General features: G+C 36.4%; 1 protein-coding gene across 2 annotated transcripts in view; it reads left to right on the forward strand.

Annotated features, from left to right (window-relative positions):
* The first annotated feature begins 1,823 nt into the window (after positions 1-1,823).
* The window catches only part of LOC125238358 (homeobox protein MSH-D-like), a 50,016-nt gene continuing 39,259 nt past the window's right edge, over positions 1,824-12,580 (forward strand). For both annotated transcript variants that reach the window (XM_048145657.1, XM_048145658.1), the window contains exon 1: positions 1,824-2,549. In XM_048145657.1, the coding sequence (XP_048001614.1) occupies positions 2,183-2,549 (367 nt within the window). In that variant the 5' untranslated portion in view covers positions 1,824-2,182. The remainder of the gene's footprint in view (positions 2,550-12,580) is intronic.

Genomic DNA, 12,580 nt, shown 5'->3' on the forward strand with positions numbered 1-12,580 from the left:
TGACTACACGACTATACGAAATAGTCTACTTTTGTAAATGAGTTTTTTTGTTTAAACTCTATTATTATATTTATTACTTTTATTAGCAAGTGTAACTGGTATATTGTAACCGTTCTTGTGAATTAAATAGATAAATAAATAAATTAATTGATTAAATACCCTACTTTTATTTTTATTTTTTAAATGATAGTATTTAGATAGGTATTTAGATTAGACTAGGCCTTAGATATTAAAGTGTTTTTTTTAATAAATGGTAGTTATTCATTTAGATGAATATTTGGAGTACTGATCACATACCTTGAAGGCATGCCCTAAGTGTCGTACAAATTTCCTGCTATTCGAACAGAGCCTGAAAAGCAGGATTTCCAGAAAAGGGTGCTGTAAAAGTACCGAGACGGTGCGACAATTTAAATATAAACTCGGCAGCTCCCCAAATGTTTCAACTATTGGGTGAATCTAAGTAAAAGTAACGTGAGTCACGATTTCATTGAGTGTTTATTTGAACTACAGCTGCAAATGAAAGGATCTATGTGTGTATTTGGAAAGTCACATTTATTTAGATATAGATTCTCACTTATACTTGCATCAAGAATATGCCATAAAATTGTGACTCATGTTACTTTTGCCGCGGATTGACTCTATTCTAATTTAGATGTATCTACTATTGATGTCACAATAGATAGTAGATTTATGCTTTTTTTCAATGCATTAATCGTATACCCATGGGTTATCGAAATATCTACCTAATCTTGAACAGCTTCTTTCGTATAATTTCATGTATTTATTGTATAGTCACGCTAATTTGAGCAATCCGAATTCAAACATTCTAACGCCGTGTCTTGCGTGGGCGATGGTCGCGCGACCGTCGCGCGACCGTGATGCGACGCATACGAAATCAAACCTTATCGATATGGAAGTATGAGACGCGACGGCGACGGTCGCGCGACGGTCGACCGTCGCCCACGCAAGACACGGCGTAACGCCTTGGACCTCTTAGATCCTGAAGTGTAGCTTTTACAGAACCGTTATCATATTCAAAAATGGAAAAAGAGGCTGTCAAAATCGGTGTCAATTTGTATGTGTGACTATGATTTTACAGTTTTCACCAGCCGCCACTGATACCTACCTAAATTAATGTACCTAATGCAAGTAGGTAATTTAATATCTCATTAGAGCTTCCATTTTCTGCCACATATGTCATGTTCATGCGACAATAGCGCTCTCATAAACACCTACAAAGTTACAAACACAGCGGCTCCAATAAGATAGTTCCGAACTTCTAACAAAACAGTATTAATTCCAACATTCGAATTTCATACGGCCCAGCCCACATCCGAGCCGACTGCCAACAAAACGCTGTTGCCAAACGTCACCGTCCTCACCTCTGTGTCATAAACAAATCAAACATGGCGGCTAATGACAACGAGACATTAGCGAGCTACAAAATGCCTCCGCGTTTGCGAATAATTAAATCGTAAAAGCCCCTCTCCGCCTGCGGCACCAGTCTATTTACTCCTTTTTCATTCAACACAATAGCTGCTGCAATCCGACACTCTCAACTCTGTTACGTCACTTTATTATCCACAAATACGAACGAATCTATACTCCATTACCTTCCTATACAGCTCAAAGGAGAACGCGTGCTTTTTATTTTATAAGGCGTATTCCACAGAGAGTATTAATTTGAGCACGACGGGCCCCGCCTACTCAATATCGCGTTTACACACATGTTCGCTCGTATTGCCGTCTCGCTCTCCCCGCGCCGCTTATTAAAATTCCTCGGTGTATAACACCGTCTCTCTCGCTCGGCAGACAAGTCGACTCGCCCCAATGCTGGCGCGATTTCCACCGCGCTTCCACGCGATTCGCGACTCCGTACAAATTGGAAACTAAATATCCGATTGCTCAATCCGATAGTTGACGCGATCCGTGCGATTGTGACTGTGACTCAGTGAAGTTTGACTCTCGAGTGTACAATCGAATCAACAGTCTGCAGTGCATTTTTTTAATGCCCTAATTTTGACAGCTGGAGGTTTCGCAACTGAAAAACGCCGACGGTCGGACGTTTTCCCAGCCCAAATAAGAATCTTATTAAATTCAATTAGAATCCAAACTGAACTGATTTTATTAAAGATTTGAAGTAAAGATGGAGTGTTGACATCTGAAATGCTGAGTAGATGAAATGAAGACCTCGCTCGAATGCGAGCGGTCAGAGGCCGCGGACAGCGGAGGGAAAGGCCGAATATCGTTTAGCGTGGACTCTCTGCTGGGCAGCAAGGAGCCAAGCAAAGACCAGGAGCACAGCAACGATGAGAATACGATCGAGACCGATGATAGCGATGTTGATATCGAGGATGTGGACTCGAACGCGGGGGACGAGAGGGAAGAAGATGATAGAGAGAGGGAAGGGAGCGGGGAAGAGCGGAGTGGAGTGGTGGTGCCGCAGCCGATGTTACCCCGGCTGTACCAGGGCCCGCCGCCGACGTGGCCGTTCGGGGCGTTCCCCTGGATGGCTCCTAACCCTATGTTCCGGACGGGATCACCTAATGGTGAGTCAGTTTTGTCCGTTAGACCAGGATCTCCCATACTATGGGTCGCCCAGTGATGGGTCACAACATTGAATATCGAATGGTCCTAGAACGACTAGAAAATCTCAGCGCTATCAATAATATTCTTGCCTATTTTTAATGTAGCCAAAAATTTGACCCCAAAACTGACAATTGTTTGATTGGTCCGGGATAGTTCAGTAAACTTAGGATTTCAGAGAAACCTCGAAATATTCTCTTCGAGCGCTAAAAAACAGGAAGCTCATGATATTGACTTAATATCTACAAGTATTAATTTAAAAAATACACAAAATTATTAAAGTAACAAGCCTACCCGAAGCCGAGTTGTCTGCCAGGTTGTAACGGTTAAATTGCAAAAATTAGCCCAGGATAGCAAAAAAACCTGAACGTCGTATTTATTCAAGCTCTAAAATGTTGACATTAATTGTACAACCTCGCTAATGCAGACATTTGGCAATCCAATAATCCCTGTACCTAATCCAGGCGGTCTCGGACTAAAAAACCCTAAGGGCCACTTGCACCAATGAAAATGGTGCAAGGGGCCCTAAGACGTTTAAGCATTGAGGAAAGGTAACCTAAATTATAAGGTCGCATGGCACTTTTTTTTAAATTAAAATAATAGACATTAAAGTAATTAGATTTTCATCCAAAAACAATTGTGCACACGATCTACTTGCCAATATGCCTTTGCCCAAAATGAATACAAACTTTGATAATTTAATAACTGAATTCAAACAAGCTATAAGTACATAAGTCATAGTTTTTGTTCAAGGCGCTACTGTTACTGCTTGTTATAGTTATAGTTATTTATTGTACATAGAAAAAGTTTGCTTTTCATATAGAAATCGCGCAAAAAAAAACGTAATTTTGATGTTACACGGATAATAACAAAATATCATGTTTATTGCGCGCGTTCTGTATAGACAACGTTTTTCTTTTATTACGCAATTATTTGAAAGTGAATAGATACACATATTTATGTAGAAATAATGCGTAATGACTTAATAAAACGCACTCGTTTTGATGATATGAGATAAAAGTACCTACCTATTACCTAATAAAAAATATTTATAAAATATACTTCACGATGTAACATGAGTTAACCAGAAAGATTTGAACCATTTAAGTTTAGGACAGCCATTTTTTACTGTTTGAATGTTATGGTGCCTACATAAAAACGCCACGATTTGTCTGGACGACCGGTCTGGCGCGTCGGTAGTGACCCTGCCTGCTACGCCGCGGTCCCGGGTTCGAATCCCGGTAAGGGCATTTATTTGTGTGATGAGCACAGATATTTGTTCCTGAGTCATGGATGTTTTCTATGTATATAAAGTATTTATATATTATATATATCGTTGTCTGAGTACCCACAACACAAGCTTTCTTGAGCTTACCGTGGGCCTCAGTCCATGTGTAAGAATGTCCTATAATATTTATTTATTTATTTCAAATCCATTTTCTTAACCTGCTGCATTGAAACGGACGTAAGGTTTCTTTTATTTCTGTGCTCCTGCCGTTATCAGGTGTCCAGTATGTACTTACGTGGACGCAATAATTGCCATGATTGCTACATTGTAACATACACACGGCGCTTTATACACCGTGTACTAGGAAGAACCTGAAAGAATTTTAACTACTCGCTTCTGAAGCTAAAAGAAAAAAAGTTATTCAAGTATGGAGTTGGATAAAAGTGAAAACAAAATACATGTACTCGTATTTGGATTATTAAACCATTTAAATACTAATAAAATTATTAAAAAAAAATTTGAATGAGTCTTTAACCCATTCATAATATTGAACAATATTTTTATTAGAGATGGGCCGAATATTCGGTAAATATTCGGTATTCGGCATATTCGGCAAGTTTTTCAATGTTCGTATTCGGCCGAATAATTCGGTTACATTGCCGAATATTTACCGAATAAACAAAGTAAATAACTAATGAAGATCTTACGTATTCCACTGGATAATAAGCTCCTATTTTAGTAGCTTTTTAAGGAACTGCTAAAAAGAGAGAAACCTGTGTCAAAATATAAATACAATTGTTTTGCAAAAAAGTTCAAAAACCGTAGTTTAAGAGTTGAGAAGAGCTCAGAGTCGTTTTAACTAAGTTTAAGTTATCCTCTAAATGATAAAAACATAGTTGTGGTAACATATGTAACCATTATCAATCATTTAATAGTTTAAATTAACATCCCCTTTAAAAATATTCGTATTCAGCAAAGTCCATATTCAGCCCATCTCTAATTTTTATAAACATAATTTTATAAAAAAAAACATCACGAAGTTAAAATTTAACTTGCAAAGAAAAGTGTAGCAAACGTTTATGGGGTTTTACGTGCGTTACGTATTTTGCGAACGTTTTGAAGATTTAACATCCGAAAATATCAACGTCGTCATCAAGAAAACCCAGAAATTTATTTATTTAAGATCTAGAAATGGTAGAACATTTAAATTTAATTGTGATCTGAAAATAGTTATTTGTTTTACAAGGGGGCAAAGTAGTTGTTTAACCGCACGTGCCAATATTGATACCCGAGCAAGCGAAAGATTGCAATATAGAACCGCGAGCGTAGCGAGTGGTTCAAAAAATGGAATCTTGAGCGTTGCGAGGGTATCAAGGCACGAAGGTTAAACAAGCTTTGCCAACGAGTGAAACACAAAATTTTTCACCACACCGACACGAATAAAATACTGACTATAAAACATCAAAATAAATGAAATCCATCAATTTATTCAACATTTATGATCCAAAATCATCATTTGTAGGTAAAATCTAGCAGCCAGATTAAGACATTGAGTCAAAATTTGTATGAAACTACTTTGCCCCCTTGTGGATAAAATGCAATTTTGCTATCTGTTTTCGAATAGCAAAGAAAGCTTTTACCAGTTGATGTGGTGAAAATACTATTTATTAAAATCTTTCGAGCTCCTCGTGGGCACCGTGTATGAACTAACTTCGTGACTGATCAGTGAGGTCAGAAAAAATGCTCCGCACTGCACTTTTTCCTTTTTTGTGAAATCAACTCTCCCCTTCTAACCATGGTTTATTGAAAACTCAAACTTTTTTAAATAGTTAAACAGAATCTTGAGGACGTGGTGAAGGATTAAGGCACTGGTCCCAACAAAAGCGAGTAAGCGATGATCTATTGGCGATGGAAACGAACAAAAGATAGTCGCTAACGTGTAAATGAAAGAGACGCGATGATAGCGCGAGCGATGAATAGTTTGTCGCCGAGCGTTGAAATATACATCGCTCGCTCTCTCTTTTCTTTTTCTAGTGGCATCGATAGCAGACGTTTCTGCTTATCAGAACTTAAGACGCTACAGGAGCGAAAATGCTAAAATGGAATCTTTTCCCCCAGAGCCCCCATTTCAATTTGGGAATTCTAGTTTCATATACTAGTGTTATTAACTAGATTTATCGAAAAAAAAATGCACATTAAGCAGAACAACTCAGTTAAAAGATATTGCGAAAAAATCTTTAAAATCGAAGTTCCGCTCTCGACTATTTCGTCCTTCAAAACTTAATCAATCGTAACGAATTTGAGAATCGAAATAACAATAAAATAATCTGTCCGATCGTTTAGTATTTTTGGCAAATTGTCACCAATTTTGAATACCACACCTTTTTTTACGCCATAATCAATAACGCCATTTTTGGAAATTATAGATGGGAATTTTCTTTAAAAATAAGAATATCAAAAAAATCTAAACGGTCCAACACAGATAAAAAAAAATCTGTGTTTAAAAAATCATTGCTCTATCTTCAAAAACCAGGGAGGAAATAGTCGAGAGCGTTTGTGTGAAAATTGACCCCTCCTGTATCGTCTTAAAAATATATAATTGATATTTTAGAAACATTGATCTACATAGGTATATTTAACCCGGGAATAAGCTGAGGTTTATGCTTGTACAGAAAACCGATTTCGTGGGTTTTAGGTTTTCAATTAATTCATGTACACGGTGGAATATAAAGGACCGTTCAAATATTGCATACCTAGCGACTTTTGAGGTCATAATGAACAACTTTTGTTATGGGACCAATGCTGAAAAAGCAAAAAAAAAAATTTGGGTGTTTCATACATTTCGACTGTGATGCCACTCATTTCTATGAAACAGCCAAATTATTTTTCTCGATTTCAGCATTGGTCCCGTAATAAAAGTTGTTCATTATGACCTCAAAAGTCACTATGCAAAGTTTGAACGGTACTTTTTATTTCACCCTGTATGCAGTTTAAATGAACAACCAATACACCATCTTATTTTGACTGACTGACTTACATAACCAACATATCATAGAATCGGTTGCTATACCAATTACAAAATATGACAGGGTTCTATTAATCTTACATCTAATTTAATTTAATTTTACATTTAATTTTAATTTAATTTGTGTTATTTGTTGTATTTTAATATGGGCTCAAAGTCTGAAATAAATGTTTTTTTTTATAGCCAGTACAGTCAACCAATTTGAATCCTAGGCCACTGTAGACCTTTTCACAGTCAACGTCAAAAGTGACTTCTATGGCCAATAATGCACGGTGTCAATGAGACAGGGTTCTAGAGTGGGGGATGGTTCTAATTGGTTGACCGTACCTACTGTGTGGCCTCTTAAAATAGGCACAACATGAGTCTATCGAATAACACATTATCGTTATATTCAAAAAATGTATGTATGTATGTATAATTTGTGCAATACCTACTTGTAATAAGTCATTTTGTTTAGATATTCACATTTACATATTTAAATAGATGTCATTTGACAGTCATGTCTTGTAACTCAATAAATCCATTTACGTCTATCCAAGCATGTAAGTAATTAATATACATTAATTACAATTTATTATACTACAACAAATCACGGTCAGTCTGTGCGTATGTCTTTTCATGGCAAAACCTGATAAATATGTAACTAAGTACGCGCCATGTTGCGAAATTTCATTAAAGCCATCTTGTTCATACTAAACTGAACTGTTACCACCAACGAAGTAAGATTAACAATCGCTGGTGACCACATACATTAGAATAACAGCGCCCTCTTGACAATAGTTATTTTTAGGGTTCCGTACCAAAAAGGTACAAAAGGAACCCTTATGGTCCCGCTCTACGTCCGTCTGTCTGTCTGTTACATTTCTAAATATCTCGAGAACTTATGCTATTGATTTGAAATTTGGAATATATAGGAACATTTTTAACGTCTACAAATTGAAAGTTTTGAAAAAAATATTAATATTAACTATAGAAAATGTCCAAAATGGAAGGGGGCAAACTGTAAATGTCAAGTTAGTAGATCAAGTGGGATATCGTTAGAAAGAGCTCAAATTGTTGATACATATCAAAACTATTTTTTTTTGTGTGTTTTATATTAAAATAGCATCCTATTTTTTCGAAGAAGGGTGGAAGACAATATTCTGTAAAATTGTAGGAAAAGTGAAAGTAAAAAGTTAGTTCAGACAATTAAATGAATATGAGTCAATAATAATCCGCGGTCACCGCTTTCATTTGTATGTTTGAACTTACAGTAATTGCCGAGTTTCTTGTAGAGAAATGTTATGTTAATGGTTTAGTATATTATTATAAACAAAGTCAATGTATTCGTTAGTACGATTTAAGTCGTTTAATGTACGTGCGGTTTCCGCTGTGCGTTCATATATTTCAGTCAGTCAGTCAGCTTCTTCTTTTATACATATATTTGGGCCGATAGTCTATCATAAACATATGATAGTGATGTTTATGATAGAAACATGATTATAGGTCTGTACTGTATGCCTCCCTTTTTCTTCAACGTGAAGAAAAAGGACGGCATGTTACCTATGATCATATTTCTATGACAAATATATGATAATGGACTATCGGCCTTAGTATTTTACGTGAATAGGTACTTACATAGCACGTGTTAGTACATCACCGAGATCGATAAGAATAAATACAGATTTTTTTTGTATTAATGTAATTCACAATCAAAGGTAAATATTTTATAAGCTCACGCCCCCTATTTACCTAAGTTTAAATTACTTCTCTAGACTAATCAAGTAGTCTTAGAGACGTGGTTTGACACAGAGCGTTCACGTAAATACTTAGTGTTCTTACATCCCAATAAAATTCGTTGATTCACTAAACACATTCGAACCCGACACCCTAGACTTTATTTAAATCAGTCAATCACTAAATTAACTAACGTATTACACATAAGTATTAAAAACTTGTTAAAATAAACGATAAAAAAATGGTAATTTTATAAATTATAAAAGGTTGACAGTTTCTGTTTTCACGGCTCCAATTAAGGATTTTTATTTTTTCTAGTGTCATATCAGTGAATGATTTCTTTATTAACGATTAGATAGTGTGTGTTACTCTACGTAAGCACGTGTTCATAACTTCATACGTCCCAATATTATGTAATTCGTTAATTCATTAAACACATTCCAAATACCAACTAGACTCACCCCAGACCTTATTCAAATCAGCCAATCACTAACTACACTAGTAATTGCTTACTTACCATGCTAATGACCGGTAAAAAACGAGCCGTAAGGTCGCCTTTGTATTCAAATGTGCTCAATTAAAAACGTAAGAGACGGTCATTTGTTTACATATGCTTGTTTTAAAAAACCTAGGTAATGACATTGAGCGCTTGATGAGGACAACTGAATAAATTGTGGGCTTATTTGAAAGTTAATTTTTGCTGGTGACTTTGGAACGCCATTTTTCATTTTGCACTGTCACACGTGCGTGGCACGCGAACATCATTGGAAGGTATAGACGGTTAAACAAATCTTGGCACTAAAAAACCGGCCAAGAGCGTGTCGGGCTACTCTCAGTGTAGGGTTGCGTTAGTTTCCCGTATTTCTCTCAAAAAATATTGAACCTATCAAGTTCAAAATAATTTTCCTAATAGAAAGTCTTTATAAAGTTACACTTTTGAGATTTTATTCATATTTTTTAAACTTACGGTTCAAAAGTTAGAGGGGGGACACATTTTTTTTACTTCTGGAGCGATTATTCCCGAAAATATTAACATTATCAAAAATTACTTTAGCAAACCCCTATTCATTTTAAATATCCAACAATATATCACACGTTAGGGTAGAAAAGAAAAAAAGTCACTCCCCACTTTACGTGGAGGGAGGGGTATCTAATTAAACATTTTTTCCACTTTTTATTTTACCACTTTGTTAGCGTGATTGATATTCACATTGGTACCAAATTCAGCTTTCTAGTGCTAACGGTCACTGAGATTATCCGCGGACGGACGGACGAACAGACATGGCGAAACTATAAGGGTTCCTAGTTGACTACGGAACGGTAAATTTGATAAATGTCGGGTTCACCGGTCAATTTATTGTCTTCATAAAATATGTGCCCTCCTACACGTTGGCACAATCATCAATGAGCCCTTAAAAAATGATTGAAAATGTAGGGCCGAAGGTGTGATTCCCACAGCAAACAATTTCGCGTGATTTTTAGTGCCAAGATTTGGTTGAGCTCTCTGCCACTCGTTTCGAACTTCCTTTTTCCACCCTGAAGTATACTTCAGTGCATTTTTTTTTCAGTACATCATATACTATTATTTGTTCAAGGAATTCCTACAGCAATTCGTAAACAATAATAACATTATATTGCCTATGACTATCCAAGTAATTATTCATACTGAAGAATTGCTAAGTTGATTTATTTGATGAAAAAATGCCATAGGTACCCATTTTATTCGGATATACGAGTAAGGGCCACTTGCACCAACGAAAATGGAGGGTTAACCCGAGGGTTAACCCACCGTTTTATCTGGAATTTGACAGATGATAGCCCATGAGCCCACTAACCCTGAGTTAAGGTGCAAGTGGGCCTAATAAAATAAAGAAGGTATAATACGAAGACGGTACATGACGACGACTTATACACAAGTTCTAAGTACTTATACCATTTTCTTAGAAATTCCCACTAGGTAGTCAAACAGTCAATTATAGTTATTTTTTTAAAGATATATATTTCCACAAAAGGCTATTTTCCTGGAACCAGAAAAAATTTCTACTGAAATACTTTAATAGGTTTTTAACTTTAAATTGGAGCAAAAAGCTACTTAAAATATTATACTATTTTATTTTAACTACATATATTTAATTCATAGTATAAAAAGCTTCACTTACTTCACTCACATACTCTTAGGCAAAACTATAGCATCGTTTAAACAAGTATAGTCAGCAACATAATACAACAGCGCAAAAGATGTATACGGGACTTTATGGCCAGGGGGCCGATTTTTGAATCTCACTGTCACTAAAATACCGGTTGAAAACGGTGAATTGCCTATTATTTTCAGTGACAATTTTCTGAATTCGAACGCCGTGAGACTCAAAAATCGGCCCCCAGGGTACGTAGCCGAATGGCACAAACGCTTACGAAACGCTCGTAGATATCTATCTCTATCGCTCTTGCGTATTGTCGCGCCAAGGCAGACTACCATTCGCGGCGTTTCGTTTTCGTTTCGCGTCGCAGAAATGCATTTCGGCTACGGGACATGTAGAGCGTGCATACATATTTCTGTCACTTTGGCTGTATTCATAACTTTGTCGCTGACTGTACATCCTGCAGGTTTCCATTGCACTCGCTAATAAATAGTATAAATACACTTAATCGTTTTCACGCTAAGCATGCACACCTTGTATAGAAAGCCTAAGTGACCAAAATGGTATCTATTCTTGTTAAGAGAGCTATTACAAATATTCTTGCCTAAGTGGTCTTACGGAATGAAATAAACTTTTTATTTCGAGAATGGCAAAGCGTGTCATATTTGGAGCGACGTGTGTGTTTAGTGCCTTATTTAAGACTAGTTTTTAGATCTTATAGCTAAAGATGTAATAGGTGTAGGTATGATGGACGGTAAAACAAAAATATACTAGAGAGGAATCGTTGATAAGTGCCCAGAATTGTAGAAAACCATAGATGGCGGGTATCTAGTTGCTTTTTGGTGTTAAAGGTTCACAAGTTTCAAAACTTTTTCAAGAACTTGGATTCTTCATCAGAAGTCTTGATTTCTGACTATTAGGACATATTTCTTCCCGTGGGTGTCGTAGAAGTCGACTGTGGGATATAGGTTAAATTGTTGCGTAGGCGAGAGGCTGGCAACCTGTCACTGCAATGTCACAATTTGCATCTCTTTCAACCCTTTTTTGGCAAGAGTGGTACTGAAACTTAGTAGTTCGTGTGCTCTGACTACCCCTTTATGTATGTAGGACATATTTCCACTTCCAGTTAATACAGCTAAATTCGCCATTTTGAACCCCTGATACGAATCGTTTACGCTCTGTGGCGAAAGAAACAACTATCCATGTCGCACTAATATGGAAGAGTACCTAATAGAGGGAGACACAATCATAAGCTTCAATAACCTTGGCTAGGTAATAGGTAGGTGCTCAGAATTTTATACAAACAAGTTTCTCTTTTTCAACTAAGTATGCGAAGAAGGTGTTAACAATGTTCATTATTGGTCGACCAATCCGATGCAACCAATGCAAAACTAGTTCCTACAACTGGTATCAATTTGAAATTAATAACCAATACTCATTAATAAACCAACTGGCATTTAATAATTAACACCAACTTTTTCTGTCAACCACGTTCGAACAAGTCATTTTTCTTGTCAAAATAAATGATCCCACTTCATTATTGTGAACAAAAACGTTTTCAACGCGTTGTTAATGATATCTTGTAAATAAATGATCTTGTGCCGTGTTATTAAATTAAGTGTAGTTTTTTTGTTAACACCTAATTAGTGTGTAAATAAATTGTTAGGTTTAGGTCTGGTGATATTTGAGAATTTACTTGGTCTTGCATGGAACACGACACAACCTTTGTCGGTGTGGGCATTTCTTTTTTCCTCAGTGTGTCTGTTGACAGCTACGGGCTTCATCAATTATTATCTAATCTTCTGTGAGCCTACCGACTACAGGAACTTGCGGAATTGAAATAAATGAGAAAGATGCTGCAATTTTCTGATATAGGTGTTTTCCGTT

The sequence above is a fragment of the Leguminivora glycinivorella genome, chromosome 23 (assembly GCF_023078275.1).
Source record: "Leguminivora glycinivorella isolate SPB_JAAS2020 chromosome 23, LegGlyc_1.1, whole genome shotgun sequence".
Classification (NCBI taxonomy): Eukaryota; Metazoa; Arthropoda; class Insecta; order Lepidoptera; family Tortricidae; genus Leguminivora; species Leguminivora glycinivorella.